General features: G+C 45.2%; 2 protein-coding genes across 3 annotated transcripts in view; one reads left to right on the forward strand and one right to left on the reverse strand.

Annotated features, from left to right (window-relative positions):
* The window catches only part of LOC122426022, an 83,701-nt gene that overhangs the window by 50,051 nt on the left and 8,061 nt on the right, over nucleotides 1-25,589 (forward strand). The window contains exon 4 of one of the 2 annotated variants that reach the window (XM_043444563.1): nucleotides 11,881-11,980. The exons of the other annotated variant lie outside the window; for it this stretch is intronic. Within the exon in view, the coding sequence (XP_043300498.1) occupies nucleotides 11,881-11,908 (28 nt within the window). The 3' untranslated portion in view covers nucleotides 11,909-11,980. Of the gene's footprint in view, nucleotides 1-11,880; nucleotides 11,981-25,589 lie in introns of those variants that run through there. 2 annotated transcript variants of the gene reach the window in all.
* FZD7 (frizzled class receptor 7) lies at nucleotides 11,511-18,132 on the reverse strand. Its single transcript, XM_043444560.1, has 2 exons — nucleotides 15,194-18,132; nucleotides 11,511-12,064 (listed from the first exon to the last, which is right to left on the reverse strand). The coding sequence occupies exons 1-2, from the start codon at nucleotides 16,910-16,912 to the stop codon at nucleotides 12,020-12,022; spliced, it is 1,764 nt and encodes a 587-aa protein (XP_043300495.1). The 5' UTR covers nucleotides 16,913-18,132; the 3' UTR covers nucleotides 11,511-12,019.

Consider the following 25,589-nt stretch of genomic DNA (forward strand, 5'->3'; position numbering starts at 1 on the left):
ATAACTGCCAAAACCTCCTGATCTTACAGGTGTAGGGTATATGTCATTCCCCTTTGCTTAGCACAATGCCTGATACATAATGGGAAGTAGGGAAAGATGGAGGAAAGGAGGGAGGGAGAGAGGAAGAAGGGAGAGAAGATGCTCAAACTCAGAGTTGTTAGGGTTCAATAATCTCTTTGAAAGACCATTCTTCTGGTTGAAATGCTTGACTGGTGAATTTTGGTAATATGTATTTTGACCAAATGCAGAGCACTGACTAATATCATATGTCAGATACCCTTAGTATGTGGCATGAGGAGTGGGTAATTGTGGGTGAACACTTTTCCCTTTGTAGTGGGATTTCTTAAGGGTCTGAGTTAAAATTCCATGTCATCTTCATGTTGATGAAAATTACTGCTGTCATTTTAGGTTTCTTTTAGTTCACCATGTCCTTGTCAATTCTGATGATGAGAAAAGCTCCCTTGAGGTTTTTTTTTTTTTAAACAAATTCCCATAGAACTCAAGCGATTGCCCTTTTTTTCTTTTGCCTTTTTTTGGAGTGTAAAAAAATGTTAGCTTGAAACATTTGAGTATAACGACAATTTACTAATTGTAGAAATGCCTCTTCTTTTTTGTTATGCTTATTAGTTCTAAAACCAATGTCCCCGAAACCAACGGTCATCACGTTTCTCTGTTTTTTTTCAAATTGCACAAGAACACCAGAAATAAAGGGGGGGAAATTCTATGTAATCATTCCTTATAGGTGATAAAAAAAAAAATTGCAACCACCAAACATGAAATAACATTTATTTTCCTGTTGATGTATTTGAATAATTTGCATCGAAGTTAACACACATAGCAAAGGAAGAACTCCCTAAAGATTATTGCTCTAATTTGTATGCACAAAGAGATTTAGGGCTAACTGTTAGTGAAGGATGGAGCCTTTAATCAAATGTAGCCAAATAAGCTGTTTGCACTGCTCAAGGGGAGGTGATAGGGTCCACTTATCAGAATCCCCAACACTAGCTGCAGGAGACCTCCCATACAGTCTGCCTTAGAGAAAGAACCCAATTTGGCCAAACAGTAGATAAGAGAAAGGACTCAGCACTGGCGAGGTCGATGCTGGCAAGGCTGAAGTTTGATAATGTCTAATAATATCTCATGTTTACATAGGAACCTTTCCCTGGGGCAAAGTACTTTACCAGCATTATCTCATTAACCTGTCCTCTGACCCCCCAAGCATCCACATTTTACTGGAGCTGGGTGTGAATAGAAGAGAGAAAGAACAAAAGAATTAAATGGCAACGCTTTAGAATCCAGGTCTCTATATTTCCAGACTGGGTTGCTCACCCAGAGCCTGTCTTTACTTTTTGATGAGGCCCTGAAGCCCAAGCAAATGATGGAGGCCCTCAGATCTGGCAAGGCCTTTGAAAAAGGAAAACAACTCTTGGTTTCTCTGTGTTCAGTGTGTCCAAGGAATTGGTGAAAAAGCCTGAATAGTCTACCTGTATCTTATCATTCAGGGGTTCTTAATCTTGATTCAATGGGCTTTGGGTAGGAGGAAATTATCTGCAATCTTGGGCATATATGACCATATTATGTTTCTTTCTGGAGACTGAGCCCACAGTTACATCAGATTTTCAAAATGATCTATGCTTCCTTGCAAAGGACCTCTAAGTTCTTAGTTTTGTCTCTCACTAGAGTGAGGTATTGTAGCCAGTCTACAGCAAAACTAGCAGAGTTCCAACTATGTGTTCAACTCTGATCTAGTTACGGGTCATGGGGCAGGAGAAATTGATTTTGCCTGATAATCTGTAAGTCATATTTCTAAGGGTGCTAATACTGTATTTGGCTCCAAATAATTTTCCACATGTGATTCATTCATTGTTTTATTGAAACAGACATTCAATGAGTATACTAATTTCCTAGGTTTGCCGTAACAACTTACCATAAATTAGGTGGGTTAAGACAACAGAAATTTATTCTCTAATAGCTCTGGAGGTTAGAAGTCTGAAATAAGATGTCAACAAGACCATACTCTCTCTTTAAGCTCCAGAGGAACAACTGTTCTTGCCTCTTCTGATGGTGGTCGCCAGCAATCCTTGGCATTCCTTGTCTAGTAGATACATCACTCCAATCTCGGCTTTCGTTATCACATGATGTTCTCTTCGTGTGTCTCTCTTCTTCTTCTTACAAGGACAATATTCAAACCAGATTAAGCTTTCACCCTACTCCAGTATGATCTCATCTTAACTCAATTAACTGCATCTGCAGTGACCCTATTTCCAAATAAGGTCACATTCCGATGTTCTGGAAAGGACATGGGTTTGGGGGGGGAACACTATCCAACCCAGTACACTGAACGTCTCTCTGTATTGGATATTATGCTGGGCACCAGAAACTAAATATAAGACAAATCACTGCCTAGGTACTAATAATATTTAATGACCTTGCTTAAAGTCCACCAGTATTCCTTCTTCGTGGAATTCCCTTAGTTGTCCTAGAGTGATGTAGGAGTGTCCCAGGGTGATGGTGGAGGTATTTTGGTCTCCACTCTGAGTTTCTTCTGGATCTATATTCCTGTCTATTTTTGAAGAGAGCTGGAGTGCATCCAATAAGGGGCATGAAACTTTCAGCAGTCAAAATAGCTACAAATTCTCCCTTTCATCAACAAATAATTTTGTAATAGAAAACCAACATGGATTTACTTGTTAGGATTCCCTAACAAGTATACTTGTGTAGGATTCCCTATAGCACAGGGAATGGGTGGCACAATGGTAAAGAATCTGCCTGCAACGCAGGAGACACAAGAGATGAGGGTTTGATCCCTGGGTTGGGAAGATCTTTTGGAATAGGAAGTGGTAACGCACTCCAGTATTCTTGCCTGGAAAATCCCGTGGACACAGGAGCCTGGCAACCTACGGTCCATGGGTTGCAAAGGTGTCAGACATGACTGAGGGACTGAGTGCGCACACACACACACGCACACACACAGAATTATATTCAATATCTTATAATAACCCATAATAGAATATAACCTGAAAAATATAACTGAATCACTTTGTTGTACACCTGAAACTAACACAATATTGCATATCAACCATACTTTAATAATAATGGTAAAAAAAGAATTTGTGTGAATCATGAGTGTGTAGGACAGGTGTAAGTAGATCAGCACTACCAGCATACTCTTGGCAGAGCTGAGGCTGGAGAATTAGACAGAAGCCACGGAGGACCTTGTCTGCTGAGTTTAGGGTTTTCAATAAGGAAGGGACATGGTTGCGTTTACCACGTTTCCCTCTGGCAGGGAGTGGGATGACTTGGAGGAGGGATCACAGTGAAGGCAGGGAGCCCAGTTAGGGGGACATTACAGTGATCTAAGAAAGAGATGGTGGTCATAGGGGAACTGGAATCCAGGTTGGTTGGCTGACTCGAGGTTAGGGGAGAGGATGGAGCCAAAGATAAATTGCAGCTGCTGGCAGAGTGAAATACCGACTGTGTCGTGGCAGCTGCAGAGCTTCTTAAACGTTAAGAACCTGCAGGACTGCAGGGGAAGACAGCAGAGCAAGCCAGCCCTGACAACAACAGGGGAGCACAATTTCCCTTATAACCACCTCTTCTCCCCTGAGGCGAGTCCCATAGAGGAGTTACAATTGCTAGTTCTCCGGGAGCCTGCTCGACTTTATTCTTCCAGCAGTGCTCTCTTACTCAGGATGCTTCCTAGAGAAATGGGACATATCAGGCTAGGAGATGGCAGAGCCTAGTTGGCTTGGAGACATCCTTTTGTCCTTTGACCATCTCAGCATCATGTGCTAAACAACTGAACCCAAGTTACTCCCCCAGACTGGAATAATAGCACTGACTTTTTTTTTTTTTAATGTTGGGAGGGAGCCATTAACTCACTTTCCCAAACAACCCCCAGACTCCTTAGGGAACCTGTCATTATTTCTCAGGTCACTCATTGTCATGGGGGGTTTGGAGACTGGACTCAGAGTGAACACTTGGGGGGCACACACAGTTGTCATGAGGACTTGGATGTTGATCTTCTGGAGTCACTGTGCCCAAGGGGGGCTCTTATTGGGCTCCCCTGCAACCCCTTTAAAGTAAAAACACAATGAGACGAACTCAGTCCAAATCCACTTTGGCTCCGCCAGTCATCAGCTCCCCCCCTGGTGGCCATGATTCTCCTGTGATACCCTGCCATGGGGTGAAGTCATTGAACATAGATCATGGAAAAAACAGGGTCTAATACCCTGCTAACCAGGAACACATGACTTGGAATAAATATATTTCACAATCCCGAGAAAAGCTAATCACAGTTTTAGAGATATTTCAAAGAAACAGAGTCCATTCTATGTACACCAATAATTCAGTAGTCAGGGTAGGGAAAAAAAAAAGCAGGAAGAGGAATGCAGTACTGCATAGGAATTAAGGGTCTTGAGCAAGTAACTTAACCCCTTCGTGACTCAGCTTTCCCTATCTTTAAACTGGGATAATAGTATCCATCCCAGAGAGTTGTTGAGAGAATCAAATGAGATAAGACGTGCTTAGTATATTCTGAGTTTGTGCTTGGTACATCAAAACCCTCAATGTTACCGCTTATCATAATTCTGGGGGCACAGGGAATGAGACTAAAGATGGGAAGTCAACTAGTAGTTGTCAAAGGAATGATTGAATCTAGGTGTCAGTGGCTCAGAAGCAGGGCTGTGTTCAGAATTTTCTCTTGCTATCTTGCTCTCTCTCCTTCCTGGGTTTCCCCTTTGATCTTTTTTTTTTTTTTTTTAAACTCATTCCATCTTTGTGTTTCCTTTTTCTTGGTTCACAGTGACAGGTAAGAAGGATCTCTAGGTTAAAAGAAGTGTCCCTGAGGGAAATGAGGCTAACTCCATTCTGCTTTTTCTAAAAGGCTGGTCCTATGCAGAAGGCTAACCCTGGGTTAAGTTCTTTCATTTTTAAAAATCAAATAGCCAGGATTAAGAGACACTGTAATGTTTATCCTACCCATGCTGTATCTGTCTTGGAGGTGGAACCCATTGAGTATTTCTATTTGTGAGCAGATTCCCAAGCTGGTGGTCTGACTAGCAAAAAATTGTGTTTTATGGTTTCAAAATAAGAAAGGCATTTCAGGTAGATTCTGATTGGACAGCAGAGATCGAGTTTAGATTTTTTTCAGCCACCACTGCAACAGATCAGACAGATTTGGGCGATGCTGAGAGACTAGCACAGAGCAGTTATAAATGCATAATAGTGGTGGTGTGCCCTGAAACGGGACTTGGTTATATGGAGTAAACATTTGTACAATCCGTGGACCAAAAACCACTTGGTGAATGGAGGAACTGTGTGTCGCCTTCCTCTCATCAGAGATGAATTAACTGAATTTCCTTGCTGTTTCACTTACCTCTTAGAGTGAAACAGATTCTCACCTTAGATGAAATATGAATCTGCTTTTGTAGAGGGAAGTCCCCCAAGTGAACCCCAAACCCCGGACGGAGAACTTGAAAGCTTAATTTTTAGCCTTCCTTTTTGTCAGCCACTGGTTCTAGCAGTAAAATGAAACGTCTTTGTGACTTGAGAAGATGATTTGGTTTGAACATTTGTTCTCATTTTCTGGGGCTCTTCTGACTTTATCAAGCCTTTTGGCTTTTTCAAGAAAGCTGCTAGAAGTACCGGCAAATGTGTGTTCTGCTGGAAGCCGGAAGTACTGGTGGCAAATTAATATGGCATTGACTTTTTCCTAAAGAAAATATGTTAGTAGTTTCATTCCGTGGAAATGCTAAGTGCAGATGGTGATGAAAATGGCAACAAATCCTTTCTGCTAAAAACTAGTTTCCTTCTAGGCTGGTATGTGTCTTTGTGCATGGATGTCAAATGGACGCCCTTTGACATCCATGTCAACCCTCACTGAATGAGACCCAGAAGTTAACAATGAGAAATGCAGCTCTTACCACAGTATTCAGTGTTAATCATGAAGGACTGAGAAAGGAAAAAAGAGGAGGTGGGGGGTAGAATACGTGTAAGATACATTTTAAATAACACATTAAATTTAAAAAGACCTTACCTTAACATTTAGATTTTCCCGTCTGCCTCCCATTAGAGCATCAAATTTCAGTTTGAACTATCTCTCACCTGCAAGCTTCCTTTTATTTACAATAGTCTGCAAACACACACACACACACACACACACACACACACACACATAACCACCACCACCACCATCTACCTTTCATTTCTTTTATGCATGACTCGATTTTCTGTGAGGCTCTATAATTTCCAAGCAATCTAAAGCTCACTTAGTCCCATAAACTAAGGAAGGGGGTCTGGATTCTCCTTATATCTAACTATCAGGGTTTGATGAGAAGATTGGCAGATAATTGTACTGGGCAAAACCTTTTGCGTTTCTTATTTACCAGTTTCTGCTATGAAGTCCCCTACGACTAGACCCTTCTCCCAGTCGGAAATCCAGTTATCTCACAGGCACATGTCGTAAGCCTGCAGAAATGTGGCGGGGAGGTACAGTGGGCTCAGGGTGCCTGGTGTTCACCATCAGGGCAGAGGCACTGCTCTCTCACTTCTTTCTCTGCAAATGCACTGGATTTATTGTTGCTGTTTTATTTTTTTATTAAAGAACAGCAGCAACAGAGTGTTCCCTGAGAATTCACACTTTCCAGAGCCAGGGGTGGGAGGAAGAAGAATTGAACTATAGGCCCTGGAACTGTTTTCATCCTTTCCCCTCAATCTCTTTTTGTTAAAGAGCACTCCAAGGGGGAATGGACCTGAAATATGCCTCATTCTACATCTTAAGGGCTTCCCAGGTGGCACTAGTGGTAAAGAACCTGCCTGCCAATGCAGGAGACATAAGAGACGCAGGTTTGAGTCCTGGTTTGGGAAGATCCTCTGGAGGAAGGCATGGCAACCCACAACAGTATTCTTGCCTGGAGAATTCCATGGACAGAGGAGCCTGAAGGGCTACAGTCCATGGGGTCTCAAAGAGTTGGACATGACTAAAGCGACTTAACACGCACACATGCACTACATCCTTAAGGCTCAGATCAATTCACTGTGCCTCAGTTGCCCCTTCTGTAACCTGGAGGCAATACGAGGGTCTTTAGGGTAGGATGCTTCCACACGTGCTCTCTTACTCAACTCTGATGCTCAGTGAGATTCCAGAATCCCATGTTGAGAGGCTATAAAATGAGAAAAAGAATAGTTTCCAACTCATAATGTTGTTGTATAGATCGAGTTAATGCAGGTGCTTCACACAGAACCTGTACAGAGTAAGCTACCATATTATCATTTTGATATGATAACATTGATATAATATCCATGATAACAGTACTGTAGAGGCTCCTGTGATTCTTGCAACAGGGCTTTAGGAAGGGGGTCTCTGCCACACGAGGGCTGTTGTCCTTATGCCCCTCCTCACTGACTCCTGGTTAGCAAGGAGCAGGAGTCTTCCCTCTAAGCCCCTGTCCCAACTCTCAGGCTGTAACTGGTGTGGAAGGTTGAAGAAGCCTCTGGAGGGACTCAAACCAGCCCTCTGAGGGGCTGCATCTGGGGGGGTTCTGGGAAGCACTTCCGCAGGCTCCTTCTTGCTGCCAGGTTCTTGAACCCCAAATTAGAAACTCAGGAAAGAACAAGGGAACATCCAGCCCTCAGAATTTAAATAGCACTTATGAGTCTTCTGCTTCTCACTAAAAAACCAAAAGAAACAAACAAACACTTTCTGGGACTAGCACTCAAAAATCCTGCTTGATTCCATTCTGTCCTGATGTAACTTATTCTTGTTGCTTACCCTCACTTCAATCCTGGTTTAAATGAAAAAGAATGATGCTTAGAAGATTTTGAGAGCTCAGTAAATATCTGTAGCTGGGTGACTGGGGGCACAGGCTATAGTCAATTTGCTGCTCTGAGGCTCACGTTTCAGAGCCTGTAAACTGGGGGGTGGGGAGATGATACCTACCTCTCAGAGTTATTGTGAAGAATAAATAAAATAATTATATATTAATAATAGTAATGCTGACATTTATCCATCATTTATTAGGTATCAGGTCCTGTGGTTCTGGGCTATGTGTGGATTATCTTAACTGCTATACTGTGCTGTGTTGTACAAAGAGCTTAGCACATGGCCAATATTTAATACATGTTAGCAATGATAAAGACAATGATGATATCATCAAAGTACGAAGAGCCAGTCTTCACTGCCCTTGGCAATGTGTTTGTGTAATCACGCTCCCTTTCCCAAAGGTGGGAAACCATTCATCACTCCCCTGTCCCTCTTTGGTCCCTTTTCTTCTGGCCACATCATATCTTGAAGCCCACTGCTCTGGTGGAAAAGATGGGCACATTCAGGGTCTTTGGGAATCCTGAGTGTGTCCTTCACTATGGCATGGCTTTTGTTTACTTGTAACATTCAATCTGCTTTTAGCCTCATCAGTTTCTCCATCTTCAGAGTGTGATCAAGATACCGTTAACCACTTATTGTACTTTAGTACAGTGGGGAGAAAGAGTTTGTAAACACTAAGAATGGTTTTTCTGGCCTATTCCCTCTTCTAGAGGCTGGAGTGGGAAATATGTGAGGTGAGAAGTGTATGCTTAGCTCTGGCTAAGACTCAGAATAACAATTTCCAGAAGTCAGTCTGGTATATCCAGGGCCTGGCACAGCATCTGGCTTGTCCTAGGTCCTCAAGAAATGATTTGTTGGCATTGAAGATAATTCATGATTTTAGCTCGAGGGCTTGTTTTGTAAGTCTGCTGCAAAAAGCAACTCAGGGACCAGCTGCCACTCACCTCTCCTTCCAGTTATCCCAGATTTGGAATCTGGAACTAAATGCTACATGCCATTTGTTTTCCTTTGGAAATGAAAATATATAACTGGTGCTAGGTTATGCCACACATGTTTCATTATTGGTTACTACACTTCCTATTTGCTATCCCACCATACCCTCCCCAAGATGCTTTTCTCTTTGAATGAATTGTCCTCCAGAATCTGCAAGAGCACGCTGAAGTTGAAGGGTCACATTTTCTAAGAGTGGGTATTATTAGGTGGTTGTCTTACTGAAACCAGTTGAGCAGTTTGTTTCCATTCATGGAGTACAGGGCACTTTATCTCCTTACTCTTCCTCCCTTTGTTTCTGCCTCCCAAATGCCCTCTCTGGCTTCTGATATGTCTATCTCTTGGAGACCCACTTCTTGAACTCAAAGCTGAACTGATGCCAGGGCTACACCACATAAATAGATTTGTAGGTGGGAAGTAGTTTAAAGGAAGGTCAATAGCAAAAGAGGTGGACTTGAGCTCCCCAAAAGGACCATTCCAAAGTGAGGTAGACCCCCAGCCAAGACATGATGGAATCCCTCACAGTAGCTTCAGTTTTATTTTGTTAGTGTGAAGTCTTCTGAAAGAGGCTTTAGGGACAATGACCTAGAGAAGCATTTAAGGTTTTGGCTGGTATAACTGTTTAGAATAAAAAACCTTTGTCCTATTATTTCAGCCATATAGAATGTTGACTTGGCTGTGAAATATCCAGCAATGGGAATTCCAAGATAGAAGATTGCAGCCAACCAGGAAATATGGCTGTGGTCTTTGAGAGAAACCAGGAAGATATGATGCAACATAGCCGTTTGGTATTGAGGAAGGCATGTTTCCAGTGGCAGAAAGCAATTGCTACAAAGAGGCAGGAGGAGAGGCACGGTAGCTAGCTCAAGAGAGTAGATAGCCCCCCAAACTTGTGTTTTGGCTTCAGTGTACAGTAATACAGTGATGATCTTACTTTTTGAATTGAGCTTAAAAAGGCCAATGGGAAGTTCATCTTCCTTCACTGAGCACACACTGGCTTGGCTGGCTGAGAGGTGGGACACACTGGTCTACAGGAACATAAAATAACCATTCTGGGATTTCAAAATAGCTGTGGACGGCCCACAAATGGACGAGCCAGTTCAGCCTTCATACCGGCCGCATGGAATCACAGGCCCCTGGAGGAAGGTCTCAGATGTCATCTTCATCAGCTGATGAAAGCAAGGCCCCCAGAGATGAAGGAACTGATCTAAGAGGATGAAAATTATGGAGAATCACATAATCTGAGTTCTTGGGAAAGGCATTCTTGCTGGATACCCACCCTCTGCCATTAGAAGGGTCCTTCCCACGACCCATCCTCCCAGTACCTTTAGAGAGGGGCTATGTGACATGTTATAGAAAGCGGGCTGAGCTCAAAATCTGAGGATGGGATATGATCCCTTCCTCTTCCCGTGTCACTTCAACTCACTAAGCTCCTCAGCTTCTTCATTTTTATAATAGGATTTATTCCATGTCATAAGACTGTTACAATAATTTTGAGGATAAAGTCAGATAATGAGTGTGAAAGCAGCTTTTAAAACAGTAAATGCCACCAAATGTCAAGTAATATTATTCCAAATAACATTTGGGCCTCTGTGATGACTTACCACGTTCTGTCTAGAAAGATAATTAGTTGCTTATTCCTCCACTGGGGAGGCTGTGCTCATTCATCCTGAATTAGGCTCCAGGTTACTTCAGGTGGAGTGTGTCTTTTTTTTTTTTTAATCTGGAATCCCTCCAGGCCCTGGTATAGCACCTTTTCTGTAGTGGCTGCTTGATTAGTACTTCTTGGACTGGATCACTTTATAATAAACAATTGTCTTGGTCAAAATTCCTTTTTTCCACCACTGTGGCACTAATTGAGAAAATTCCAATTAGAACTTATTTTTTTTTTCAACCAGAGAGTAAGAGGCACAATGCGTGTTTACCAAAGACTTGACATTTTAATGGTACCCTTTTAACTAGTTTACTCTTGTATGAAACGTGAGGAATATAGATTCAGAGGTAAGAAATGTTACAAGTTGAAAAGTAAGAGTTGAAGAACCAAGTTTTATCAAATTACATTAATGTCACTGAGAGTGAAATAAGAGAAAAATAGAGCAGACCCACACGTAGTATTTGCTGAAGCCCTGAGACTGTTATTCACCATCCACATATGCATATATAAAAATATACCATCTATAAATAGCCACCTGCCTTTTCAGTGAAATTAAAGATGGGAGAGTTAGAAGAGAATTTCCCAGTATAATTACAGGGTTCAAACCTACAGCTGTTAGACTCCTGTAGTTCTGTCCGGAGGATTGCTAATATCACTATTTTCTGTCAAGCACATTAAAAAAAAAACAAACCTATCTTTAATGGATAAGATGTTGTCAATAGGACTTTTATTTATTTCTCACCAAGATTTCTCACAAACCTACTTTAAAAGATTAGGTGTTGCATATTGAATAGACTAATTTTGTTTGATAAACCGAAGACGATTTTCACAAGTCTTTCTGCTCCTGGCCTAGGGATTAACACCAAACTCCCACCAGTGTTTTTTCCTCAACTCCACACATGCCCTTCCATACACACTCTCTTTAACCTATTTTCTGCAAAGATGCACCTCCTGAAAGATCCTTGAGTCTCTAAAATTCTTAGGTAAGAATCTACTACCTTAGGACGCACCACAGCGTGAAAGGAAAGAAGCAGAACCCTTTCATCGTTGCTTACAAAAAAGCAGGTAGTAATTTATTCTTACACAGCCTTTGTTCCCTCACTAAAGACCAGTGATCTTCAGTCTGCAAGCGCTCCGAAGGACGAGGCCGTGTTGACTAGGCAGAGGGGACACATTTATAGGAACAACCACCTCGCTCTCCCCACAGAAGCGTCTAAGTGCCTCTAGCAGTTAATTTGAGAGCGAAAAACCCCATTGGGAGCCTTCCATCGACTCTAAAAGCAAACATTCTTAACAGGCAGTATTAGTGTGGTGTTAAAAGAGCCATGCTTTAACCTAAAAGGTGTCATTTTATGAGCAAAAACTGGCTAAACCTTAAGAGACTTGAAGTCTTTTTTTTTTTTTTCTTTCCTAGACGCCAAAATCTTCACAGTTTAAGATGACCTCAAACCCATTGTGATGTTCAAAACCCAGGAGGATCTTACAGCCGCTTCGCACACACTGTGGAGCCGCACGCCTTCCTCCTCCTTGTGAGGACTGTCTGTCACTGGTTTTCATTCCTTGTGTTTGTAAAACACACCAGCCATGTGTGTGGGAGCCTGTTAATTAAAACAAAAACAGAACTGTTTCTGTTGAGCTTTAGAAGTGCAGAAATTCAGAGCTGAGGGAGGGAAGGAGAAACAGCAGCGTCCTGTCCGTTGCTGTGATGGCTGCGGAGAATGAGTGGGCTCTAAACAGACACCTGAATTAAAGTTGGGGGGGAAAAATCTGGCGAGGCTTGAAAATGGAAGTCTTCAGAATGCCTTTATCATTTCCCTGAGGGACTGTTGAATATCAAAGCGCCTGGATAGTGAAGGCTTCTTGGTCTAATCTGATTCCAAAGTTAGCCTCCCCGGCAAGAGGAAAGAATAGTTCCAGTGGCTTCTGAGGCCACGCTGGGGTCAGGCGTGGAGTCTATTACTGCTGGAGCTGCTGAGTCACTGCCACCTCGGGGAATCACTTGACCTCCAGCTCAGTTGACCTAGAAGGGAGAGTGAAGTCTATAGCCGGGGAGGCTCCCAGAGCAATGCTCTCATTATAATCTCTGGAATCAGCTACAGACCTTTCCAGTCACCTGAAACGCAAAGGATTTAAGCCCTAACAATTCAAATAAGGGGCCTTAGAACATAAAGACACCAGTCAGTGAAAAAAACATTCACAGAATTCTCCCCAAGGAAAATATCTCCAGAAAAGTGGACCAAAAATATCTAGTCCTCTTTCAAATATGGACTCCATGCCTGAAGGGTAGTAAAAACATGGATCAGATAGCACCTCTCTAAAAGAGATGCTTATTCAGTACCTTCAGTAAATGATTCAGGGCAGGATGTGAAAACGCTTAGGGGTGTGTGTGTGCTGGGGTGGTGGGAAGAGAGGCAGGAAGCAACAACAACAGAAAAAAAAAAAATTAAAGGACAGTTAAGGCATTCATTAAACTCTGTATTTTAAAAGGCAGGGAAAAAAGACCTTCATATATATAACATCTTCTTTTATGAGGGACATATTCAATGGGTGTCACTCCTTACCATCTTTCCATAATACAAACTTCTGTTCTTTGGCTTATATAGGAACTATAAATAAACGTTCACTTTGTATTTTAAAAAAAAATTTATTTGTGATCTGTACATGTGATAAAGTGGGGCTTCCTTGTAGAATTTAAAAGGCAAAACAAAACAAAAATTCAAAGTAAAAATGTATAAATACAATATATATTTTCTTACAAAAATGGGAGATTTACAAAATATACATAATGCACTCGTCTCTATTTTACAAATTTCACATGCAATAGATATAACACAAAAGATGCCAAAAACTGTGTAGTGGGTGTTTTAAAAATCTGACAAATGAGACAGTTTTGGAGGTTTAAGAAACATAAGGTCAATGTTAAACTTTAATATAAAAAGCAGCTTCACTCAACTGAATGTTACATGTATAAAGCAACTTGTATTCTCGTAGTACCCTCTATGACTTAAAAACTGTTTCAAACAGCATTTAAAGACTGTTTTGAGAAACAGGATAGTGTTGCTGGGTTGGAGGGTGATGTCAAAGGTGGAGTAAAGGTTAGTTCCCATGATTCTCTGTTCAGCTTTAGACCATTATGCAAAGGAACTGGAGTTCTATTATAGAGGGAAAAAAAAGTACATGATTTAAGATTAATAAATTTAAGTCATCCAGCACATTTCAAAGAACTCCAGACTTACTTTGAAGTTTACCTTCTTTTAATGACTTTCCTTAAAAATGGGGCTCATGGTTTGAACTGTCCTCTTCACTCACTGTCATTTCTGCAGGTCACCTCCCCACCCAGCCACACAAAGACAGGGTTAGCATACACATGATATTTTATAAACGGATTTATGGAACAAAGAAAACAAAATGCTCCTTTGACTTTTTAAAAAATTTAACGTTCCTTTATTATGAGGCTAAAGGCATTATGCTTCTCCTTTTACCTTGAACGATTCGAATTGGAGGGTAAAAAAAGAAATTAAAACAAAACCTAAATGCAGGTTCAAGGGAAGAAAAAGAAAATGAAGGGAGAGATTTCCCTGAATGTTTTAACAGAGCCTGTTGGATCATGTGTTCTGAATTAAATTTACTTAAACACAGCAAAACCCCTTGCATTTCCTTTAGCCAAGTCAGTACCTCTGACAGAAAGGGGTATGGAAGCACACCGCCCTCCACTTTTCCTTAAAAAGGAATGTTTATTACAACCAAATTAACATCCAAAGGGAAACCTCAGATTTGCGCTGCTTTGCCTATAAAAGTTGCTGTCTTCACAGTTGTGCCTTTCCACAGGGAGACACTTGTTTCCTCTTTTGTCTCTTACAACAAAGACAAGGGGAAAAAATGCATTCCTGTTTTGAAAAGCAACAAGTCATCACTTCTTTTCAGGATATTAAACCAAATAAAACAGCCTTCTTTCTTCCTCCTGCTTCCCCAGATAATAAAAAAGTAGTAGAAATACCTACTACTCGCCTCCTTTCCCTTGTTGCAAAATGTTGTCATTTCTTTTGCATCCTCACATCAGGATTCGAGGAGGCAGGCCTCCCAAGACTTCAAAATGCTTATTTTACAAGACTTGAAAGGAGTAGAGGAAGAAAAACAGGCGGGGAGGAGGCAGAGGTGGAGACTGTAATGTCTGACCCTGGAAATTAACCCATCTGGGCTCCAGTTTGGCCCCAGTGAAAAGAGATTATGGTTTGACCACCGCTTGACAAGGACACGGCAGGGAGTCCTCCCTTTTCCCAACAAAGCGGCGGCCGCAGACAGCTGTACCTTTCACCCGGGCCTCACAGGAGTGAGGACAGGCCACTTGTCTTGCAGCAGGGGAATCGCTCACAGTCCCAGTTCGGCCCAGAGCCGGGAAGAACTCACAGCAACCTTCTGATCTCAATCTTTTTCGATAGACCCAGGGCGGCCCGTACCGCACGTGATTAACATCTGTTACCACCACCAGCACCATCCTGCAAGTCTTTGCCAGAAGTCTTTTCATCCAAACCGTCTTTCCACCCAGGCCTCTTTTCCCAACCCACATATATCTACAGATATCTTCTCATTTCCAGGTCACTTCTCACTGGAGCGAAAGGAGGTTCCAGAAACAAGCCCCCCGCCCCGCCCCGCAGTTCTTTCCCTACCGCCCCCTCCCCACCCCGGCGGCGGGAAGGCAGGGTGGGGGGAGGGGCCGGGGCTCATACCGCAGTCTCCCCCTTGCTGCTGTGGCTGAGTCTGTGGTAGAAGCGGCGCCACGACTGCAGGGTCTTGCCCGACCAGATCCAGAAGCCGGTGGTGATGCCGACGATCATGGTCATCAGGTACTTGATCATGAAGACGGTGAAGTCGGGGCTCATGGGCGGGAAGTGGCCGGGCGGGCAGGGCACCGCGTAGCTCTTGCACGTCTGCAGGAGCCAGGTGCGCTCCCAGTGTTCGCGGAAGGCCTGCTCGTAGAAGTAGCAGGCCAGGACGATGGTGGCCGGCACGGTGTAGAGCACGCTGAAGACGCCGATGCGCACCATCAGCTTCTCCAGCTTTTCCGTCTTGGTGCCGTCGTGCTTCATGATGGTGCGGATGCGGAAGAGCGACACGAAGCCGGCCAGCAGGAAGGACGTGCCGATGAAGAGGTAGACGAACAAGGGCGCCAGCACGAAGCCCCGCAGCGCGTCCACGCTGGACAGGCCCACGTAGCACACCCCGCTGAGCAGGTCCCCGTCCACCTGGCCCATGGCCAGGATGGTGATGGTCTTGACAGCCGGCACCGCCCAGGCAGCCAGGTGGAAGTACTGCGAGTTGGCCTCGATGGCCTCGTGGCCCCACTTCATGCCGGCCGCCAGGAACCAAGTCAGCGACAGGATGACCCACCAGATGGAACTGGCCATGCCGAAGAAGTAGAGCACCATGAAGAGGATGGTGCAGCCCTCCTTCTTGGTGCCCTGCGCCACCGTGCGGTAGCCGTCGTCCGAGAAGCGCTCCACGCACACGGCGCGGTCCTCCAGCAGGAAGCCGGCCACGTGCGCCACGGCCACCATGAAGTAGCAGCCCGACAGGAAGATGATGGGCCGCTCCGGGTAGCTGAACCGCCGCATGTCCACTAGGTAGGTGAGCACGGTGAAGAGAGTCGAGGCGCAGCAGAGCACAGACCACACGCCCACCCAGAGGCGGGCGAAGCGCCTCTCCTCCTCCTTAAAGTACATAAGGCCGTTGGCGCGGCCCGGCTCGCAAGGGGCGCCGCAGTCGCGCTCGCCCAGGAAGCGGTAGCCCAGGTAGGGGGGCACCTTGAGCTGGCGGGGGCACGAGAAGGGGAAAGCGGAGCGGCCCCGGCCGTCAGCGGCCCCCGGAGGCAGCGCGGTGAAGGGCAGGTCGGGCAGGTAGGGTGCGGTAGGGTAGGCGGTGGGGCCGCCGCCCGCGCCCCCGGAGCCGTCCGACGTGTTTTGGCCCACGCAGATCTCGCCAGCGCCGTGCACGGGGAAGTTCTCGCAACGCAGCCGCTCAGGCCATTGGAAGCCGAACTTGTTCATGAGTGCCTCACAGCCCTGGCGGGCACGCTCGCACAGAGAGCGGCACGGAGGGATGGCCTTGTCGAGCACCGTACACACGGGTGCGTACATGGAGCAGAGGAAGAAGCGCAGCTCGGGAGAACACTGCACCTTCACCAGCGGGTAGAACTGGTGCACCTCGAGGCCCGCGTCCTCTTGGTTCGTGTGACCCAGCAGGTTGGGCAGGATGGTCTGGTTGTAGGCGATGTCCGTGCACAGCGGGATGGAGATGGGCTGGCAGAAGCCGTGGTCTGGCACTGAGATGCCCTTCTCTCCGTGGTACGGCTGCGCCCCGGCGCCCGCGGGCAGTGCGCCCAGCAGCGCCAGCACCAGGGTGCAAAGGTCCAGAGGCAAGCGCGACGCCGCCGCGCGGGAGCCCCGCATCGCCGGCCGCGGGTGCAGCGGCACTCTCAGCCCGAGAAGCGCGACCAGGCAGCCGGGAGAGGCTGGGATCCGGGGAGGCGCCGCTGCGCCGGGCGCATGAGAGTCCTCCCGGCGCCGGGGCTGGGCCGTGGGCGGCGCGGAACAGAGGGCGCTGCAGCTGGGGTGCTCGCGCCACGGGGGCGCCTCCGCCTCTGCCCAGCACTGGCGCAGCCGCCGGGGGTCCAAACTCCTCTCCCTGGGCTGGGGGCGCAGACTGGGGGCCGCCTTCTCCTCTCGATGCGACGTAACGGTGCGGCTTTTTCTGCGGCGAGGAGCAACAAGCGTCTCCGGTTACCCTTCAAAGTTTGCCCAAGTCTCTTGACTCACTGAGCTCAATAAGGCGCGCGCCCCCCCGCCCCACACCAAGTCTGGCCCCCGGCAGGCGAGAGCCCGGCGCCGCCGCTTGCTAGCCAAAGCCGCCGCCTCAACGGTGCTGCTCCGCCTCCTCTCCTCGAGGCTCCGCTCGCCGCCGCCGCCGCCTCCTCCTCCTTCTCCGCTCCTCGGTCCTTCTTCAGCCCCCAAAGCTTGGCTCCAACTTTCAGTCAAACGGCTGATTCTCGCTCTGAGTCCGATCGGCGTCTTGGAGCCAAGAGCTCGGCCAGTTCTTTTAAGAAACCCAGTCACACTGCGTCCGAAGCTGCGAGAACCCGGTGCCCGCGGCCTGGGCCTGGCCTCTCCAGCCCCGCGCAACTCTGGGCGGTGAGGGAGCTCTGCCCGCCGGGAGGGAGCGCAGAGTAACGCCTCGGAGCCGCGCAACTCTACAGAAGAAGCGTCGGGCTCGCAGGGTTCCGCACCGCCCCGCCCCCTCCCCTCCCCCCATTCACAAACCACTCCGGGGGCGGGCCCTCGAGCTCCAGGGAGGCCCAATAGCAGCCTTTGTTTTCTGTGTGACTGCCTTCGGATTGGGTGGAAGTCGGAAGGGGCGGGCGAGGGAACGGGAGAGGCTAGGTCTGCGGAGCTCTGGGCGGATTCCTGAGGGGAGGGGCAGGGGGCTGGGAGGGAAAAGTTGAGAAAAACTTTTACCCTGAATTCACAGGGGGGAGGGGGTAGAGAAGCGCAGCAGAAAGGGAATTTGCTTGAAAGATTTGTTCCTCTTCCGGGTACACTAAAATACACTTTCCTGAACAGAAGGGCACCCCGGGCAGGCTTTTGCATGGAGACGCTGAGAATAAGGGTAGCGCCTCCGCGGAGAGAGACGTGACCCGGAGTCGTGTGTAGCCCTCCTTGGGCTGAAGATACTGGGTTTGGCGGGGGGCTTTTAGGTAGCAGGATCCTACATGTGGGGTTCGGAATGGGGTAAGAAAGGGGTGCGCCTCGCGAATTGCTTTTCTCTCCGCAGACTCAGACCACGTGAGGCCACAATCCCCGCTCACCCCCTCTCCGGGTTGTAAAAAGGAGGAGGGGCCGAGGCCGAAGAGAAATAGGAGTTGGGCGGAGGGGGCCGGCTTAAGGCCGGAGGAAGTGTCGACGCCTCCGAGGGGACTGGGCTGACGAGCGGCGGGCGCCGGGGACCCAGGCTCCAGGCCACCCTGCCCGCACACACGGCCCAGAGTCTAGGGATTTTGTATATAGCTTTAGTGAAGTCGTAAGAAAACTAGTGCGGGAAATTATTGTAAAAAAACCTGCGGCCGAGTGCCCAGGAACACTGTACAGGTTTACAGCGAGTATTTAATTGCCCTGTTTTCTTTAGTTCTGCGGCGTGTGGCCCTTGGGAGTCCCACCTTCGTCGCGGAAGCAATGATTTGATTCTTGGAATCTGCGTAGAAAAGTTTTAATGCTTATTAGAAACCAAAGGCATTTGCTAATTAAAGAGTTTTCAAAACACAAAGAGAAGTTATCCTTGTTCTCGGGTAGCGTTTTCTGATTGGTAAGGGTTCTTTTGTTCTCGATCAAATCTTCGCCCCGCTGAAGGCACTGGGCCCTGGCGCGCGCTCTCTGGTTACTCCCGGCGAAATCAGAAGTTACAGCAGCTGGAGGTGGGGGACGTTCCTACCCTCTCACCGGACCGCGAGGAATAGCATGAATTCCCATGCAGGAAAGTGACATGCTAAGCAAGGAAAAATCTGCTTCTCTCTGACATTCCCTCCCCACCCGCACCCCCACCCCCAATCCTCTGCCTTAAAAAACGTTACTCCTGGCCTAGCTCTTCCTCCTGCCAGCTCAGTTCCAGGCGCTAGAGCCCTGAGGGATTCTGATCAGGATGCATGTTTGCAGAAGTTAGAAGCTGCTGCCTCTGCTGCTCCGCGTGAGCCTCTTCTCCAGCAAGAAAAGACTGATCCTGAAACCGAAGACAATTAATTGGGTTCCCTTCCATAGGAGACTTTGGCTTCCTCTGTTTTTCTTTTATTTATTTTCTGTTACTGGTTTATGGGGAATCTGTTCTTCCACTTCACAGTTCTTTGTCCTCCACTCTTGTTAATGGGTCTGGAAGGCTGAATCATTTAGGCCAAGGTAGGGTGTCAGACTGCTCACATTCTCCATCCGGTCCTCAACAGGAATCCTCATCTTTTTTTCTTCCAAAGGATCAGTTTTCCTTTCACACTCAGTACTTTTTTTTTTTTTTTCTTTTGGGCAATCTGCCTCAAGGTAATATGGAGGATTAATAATATTTTCTTTAAAAATATTTCCTTCTCTCCTTGAATTTTTTCAAGGGCTCCTCTTTTTCTTTCTAAATTATTATTCTTATCACCTAACATTGGGGAGCCTTGATATTGATTGCACTGAAAGATGCTGTTTAAAGACAATGCAGCTTCTTTGCTTTGTCATTTAAAATGTGTGTGTGGTGGGGGGTTGGAAATCCTTTTTTCTTTCTGTGAGCTCCAGGATATTCTCCTTTTCTAAATCAAATTTTCATGCTTATTCATCAGGCCACTGATCTAAGTCATCTTTGCTTATTGAGGGAGAAATTGCAAGCACTGTCAACTAATAAAATGAAAACCGACAGGATAAAATACTGCCTTAAAAACAACTAAAACCAATTTAGTATGAGCTTCTTCTCCTCATAGCCTCAGACAGCTGCCTGATGAGGTAATAGGGATAATTTTTTTTAAAGAGGGGGAAAAAATAGCCTTTAAAAAATTCAAGGGTTAAATGAAATATTTTTTAAAACAATCTGTGTATAAGATGTAGAAAACCCATCCCCATTTATCTCAATGAACTGTATCACAGATGGGAGTCTTGCTCTGACTCAGTTTGACAACCGCAAAAAACAGAGAAGCAAAGGCCAATTTTGGGGGGAGTGTTTTGTGTTTTTTAGGATTTAAAAAAAAACCACTCCAAAATTATTCTGGAAAATAAAAATTCACTGTTTATGAGAGAGGTGTGGTAGCTTTCTGTGCCTTACCTGACATAGCATGCTGATTTCAAGGAGCTAAGTAATAATAGGGAGTAGTTATATATATATAGTTATATATATAATAAGAGGGAGTAGAAAAGCAAGCTCACCATGTAGGGGGCTAAATAGTCTGTTTTAGGCTCTGTGCTAGAAGTAGTAACGTTGGTTCACATCTGTTCAGAATCAATTTAATTGTCTTTTCCAAGTAACACCTTCCACACCCAACTCCCAAAGCCACTAACTGGTATCTTCCTTGGAAAGCTAAGGGTGGAAAATTTTGTAACCGTCTGCTGCAAAACTTCCAATTGTCTCTGCCCTTTAAAACAACAAAGGCTTTTATTTCCTCACATCATAGTCATATGGTTCCATAGAAAAGTGATGCTATTCATTGGCTCCAGTTATTTAAATCTGACTTATCTTGGCCCAGTCTCAGGTTTATCTAGTTGAATTTCATTCTGATGTCAGGCCAGATTTGAAAATGGCCACCTTCGTAGTGCCACAATCCTGTGGTTGGAGGGAAACTCCAGCTGCAGGAATTATTCACCCAAGACCAGAAGGGGCAGCTTTTAGCATATACTTTCTGGCCTCTCCTTTACCAGACAACTTGTGACTTTATAACATCGAGGATTTGGGATTACTAATGGCCAGGTTGCCTTTGGCTTCTTTTCACTTTAGTTGGGAGTGTTGGATCATTCAAAAAATGGGAACATTTTGAGCCCTAAGGCAGACTTCCAAGTATTAATGAAAGTTAGAGATGTCTAGATTGAATTAGGGGAATTAGCGGGGGGCTATGCTGAAATTCTGTCAGGTATGTAGACCCTACATGTGGAGGTGGTCTGTGTGGCAGATTCAGTGATTGTGTCTATTCCACCACTTTCCTTGTTGGTTGAGGACTGTATTAGTTATCTGTAGTTGTATAACACATCACTCCCTAACACAGCAGGTTAAAACAACAAATATCAATATCTCACAGTTTCTCTGTGTTAGGAATCTGGATATGCTTAGCTTGATTCTCTAGCTTGGGGTCTCTCACAAGACTGCAATTAGGGTGTTGGTCAGGGCTGCAGTTATTTCAAGGCTTGACTGGAGGAAGATCCATTTCCAAGCTCCTAACAAGGCTTTTGGCAGGCCTCAGCTTCTTTAAAAAAAAAACAAACACTTTTTATTTTGTATGGGTATAGGTGATTAACAAACACTGTTGTGATAGTTTCAGATGAACAGCAAAGGGACTCAGCCATACCTATGCATGTATCCATCCATTCTCCTCCAAACTCCCCTCCAATCCACGCTGCCACATAACACTGAGCGGAGTTCCATATGCTATACAGTAAGTCCTTGCTGGTTACTGACTTTAAATATAGTAGTGTGGACAGGTCCATCTCAGACTCCCTAACTATCTCTTCCCTCCGGCAACCACAATTTTGTTCTCTAGGCCTGTGAGTCTCTTTTTGTTTTGTATGTTCATTTGTATCATTTCTTTTTAGATTCCACATATAAGGGATGTCATATGGTGCTTCTTCTTTTCTGATTTACTTAACTCAGTATGATAGTCTCTAGGTCCGTCCATGTTGCTGCAAATAGCATTATTTCATTCTTTTTAATGGTTGAGTAATATTCCATTGTGCATGTGTACCACATCTTCTTTCTAGTTGTTGGCCAGAGACATGGGTCCTTTACAGGGCTCACCTCTCACATGGCCCACTTTGACTCCTGACTCCCCTCCCCTGCCCTGAGACGGAAGTCATGGTCTTTTTTGTAATCTAATCTTAGAAGTGACATCCTCTCAATTTTGCCTTACTCTATGCATTAGAAGCAAGAAACTAGGTCTATCCACAATCAAAGGGTAGTGGGGATTACTCTAGAATGTGAAAACCCATCAGAGGGCGAGCCATTGTAGAGATTGTTCACCACTAGGGTTATTTATTCCTTCCCCAAGTATTATGGAGATAATGCTTCAGAGAAAAACAACTCTTGGGTCTCTGCCCTTGGAATGTTCAGAGAAAGGGTCACAGATAACATGAGTTGGTTGATTATAATGCCACTTGCATCTGCTGAAGTCAGAACAGAATCCTAATTCTGGTCAACTGTTTTTTTCAAACACATGTCTTTGGACTAGAAGGAGAAAGAATGTGGGACGGTTGATTAATACAAGGCTATCAGCAGCCCTGCGGAAAACTTCCAAGTGCAGAAGGTAGCCATTCCGGGGAGTCAGATTGGTACTCGAGGACCAAGGGCTTTCCTGGTGGTCCAGATGGTAAAGAATCTGCCTGCAATGTGGGAGACCTGGCTTTGAGCCCTGGGTTGGGAAGATCCCCTGGATGAGGGCATGGCAACCCACTCCAGTATTCTTGCGGGAGAATCCCAAGGACAGAGGAGCTTGGCGGGCTACAGTCCACGGGGTCCCAAAGAGTTGCATACCATTAAGCGACTAAACACAGCACAATACACAGACCAAGGACTTGGACCAAGTCTGTTGAGAGACTTTGGCTATTTGGGTTGTGAGGTTAAAGCTCCACTGGTAATTGTTTTGTTGTTATTTAGTCCCTAAATCGTGTCTGACTCTTTGCAACCCCATGGACTATATAGCTCTCCAGGTTCCTCTCTCCATGGGATTTTCCAGGCAAGAATTTACCCATGTCTTTATGCCAGTTTGGACAATAGTGATGTGTGGGAAGGGTGGCAGAGGTGGTTAGCACAGACTAGGTTAGTTCTGCTTTTCACCATTGATTTCCTGTGCTGCCTCAGGCGTCACTTAACATCTCTAGCTCTCCAGGGTGTTGTGAGAAATAATGAGATAATATTTACAAAATGCTTGTAATCTATGGGCAAAAAATCATGAGGGCAGAATCCTGGTTTAGTTATATGGATGAAAATCATAGATATAAAATAAAAGAGCAAGTTAGGTAGATATTTTCTGGTGCTGGCTCTTTCTTGAGGTTGTGATTTTTTACAGTAGTATACTGGAAAGTGTCTACCAACTAGCCCTCTGGGGAAAAAAGCCCTGACCTTTGTACATTTGCCAATTTCCATGGTGTAAATACTGATACCATGGTTGATTTCATGTCACATAATATCACTGAACTTGGAGTTTGGAAAAGATACACATAATCAGCTCTCACAAGTCCCTGAGTGCTGATCCTGTCACACCACTGGATTTGTAGGACTTATTCTGTTCAGATGATTTTGAGCATCAAAAATAGTTGTATTCTTAATAGAATGACAACCATTTATAAGGTACCAGTTGCTTTAGGTACACTAACTCAAATTTTATAACAATCCTTCACAGATCCAGGTATAAGCTCCTTTTTATAGAATCAAAGCTTGGACTAAAACCTGGTCTATATAACATTTTTCACTTCACATTGCACTGCTACTTGATGTCTTCATGGCAAATTTCACTAATATTGGTCCCTTTGTATATCTGATCAAAAGCCATCCTAAAATTTAGAGATGTCCCAGAATTTCTGAGCTTGGGTTATCAAGCCCAGATTGGTGATGACCCCCTGAATATTATACCTATTCTGGTTTCAAACCCACTTGGTAATGACCACTAATTTTTTCTAATTTTCCAAGGAGCAATTTAACTCCAATTACTGAAACTGCACCAGTAGGTTTCTAGATTAGGAAATGTCGGTGCTCTGCCCCAGCCCACTAGGGCAGATGGAAAATTTGACAGGGTACCAGGCCTTGCCATTTTGGCAGACCAGGACAGTCAGCAGAGAGCTAGGAAAAGCTGCAAGAGCAATTGCTCACGGTAGTAATAAAAGCCTCCAGTACCTTCTAGAAGAGTGAAGGTGAGAGCTAGAGCAGTGGATCTCAAACCAGGCTGGTCATCAGCACCACCTAAGGAGTTTTTTCAAAAGTTTGGGCCCCACCTCAGACATGTTGAGTCAGAATCTCTGGCGTTGGACTTGGGATTTAATTTTTAAAAGCTCATCAGGTGATTCTTTTGAATTAGTCAGATGTGAGAACCTCTGACCCAGACTCATATTGCAAAGTAATGTATTGTGTTGCTGATGGCTCACAGAAGGTCTTTGGCCTTGCATAGAGTCCTCCTCACTCTACATGATGATGTTTTGAATTGAAGGATGAAATAATGAGGATGAGATATGTGGGGTGTGTGTGTGTGTGTACAGAGAGAGAAAATGCGGTGTCGGGGGTGTTGTTGGTTGACTGGTTGCAGGGTGTGATGTTGGGTCTGAGACCTTATTTATGAAGCTCAATGAGTTCCCAGTGGCTATTCTAAAAGGTAACAGCTTCTACTCCCAACAGTTAATTCACAGCATTTCCTCAGATGATGTTGCCATCCTTGTACGTTATACCACATGAACCCTCAGCTCAGATGACTGAGCCAGGAATAGGCAAGCATCTGAACCAGCCATGAGGTTGTCTGGCATGAGACCTCTGTCCAACAAATATGCCCACTGGCCACCCAATCAGATCTGAGTGTAAAACATATTGGCAAAAAGCTAAGAAACATTCAGTGAGAAAGGAATGAGCAGAGACCAGGAAACAGAGCTGTCTCCTAGCTCCTTGCCTTGGAATTCCACAATCTCCATTAATGAAGTCACCTGCCTGTCTGCTCTAGCAACTGGAGAGACCCTTTCTAACCATAGTGCTGGGGTCTGCAAAAGGGTGAAAACACAGGTCTCTTCTGGCTTTCTCCTGGGGCATGCGCCCATAGCTTTGGAAGGCTGACCTCTGAGTATCAGCGCCAACCCAGGAGAGGGATCCATTCAGGGCTGACTAACAAGGCTCAGTCTTACAGTCACCTTCGTCTAGCTCAATGGCCTGAATAAAGCGTTTGAGAAGATACTTCCTAGGACTGCAGTTTTCATTGAGTTGACTCAATGATTGCAAAAGTGTTTCAAGATAGGAATTATCTGTAAAGACACAGGAAACCTCTTTCTTCTGAGTTATTATAAGAAAGAGAAATAAATGCTCTAAAATCAGATCAAATTGCCGACATTTGCTGGATCATAGAAAAAGCAAGAGCGTTCCAGAAAAACATCTACTTCTGCTTTATTGACTATGCCAAAGCCTTTGACTGTGTGGATCACAATAAACTATGGAAAATTCCGAAAGAGATAGGAATACAGACCACCTGACCTGCCTCTTAAGAAACCTATACACAGGTCAGGAAGCAACAGTTAGAATTGGACATGGAACAACAGACTGGTTCCAAATAGGAAAAGGAGCACGTCAAGGCTGTATATTGTCACCCTGCTTATTTAACTTATATGCAGAGTACATCATGAGAAACGCTGGGCTGGAAGAAGCACAAGCTGGAATCAAGATTGCTGG

This window comes from Cervus canadensis, chromosome 24, assembly GCF_019320065.1.
Source record: "Cervus canadensis isolate Bull #8, Minnesota chromosome 24, ASM1932006v1, whole genome shotgun sequence".
Classification (NCBI taxonomy): domain Eukaryota; kingdom Metazoa; phylum Chordata; class Mammalia; order Artiodactyla; family Cervidae; genus Cervus; species Cervus canadensis.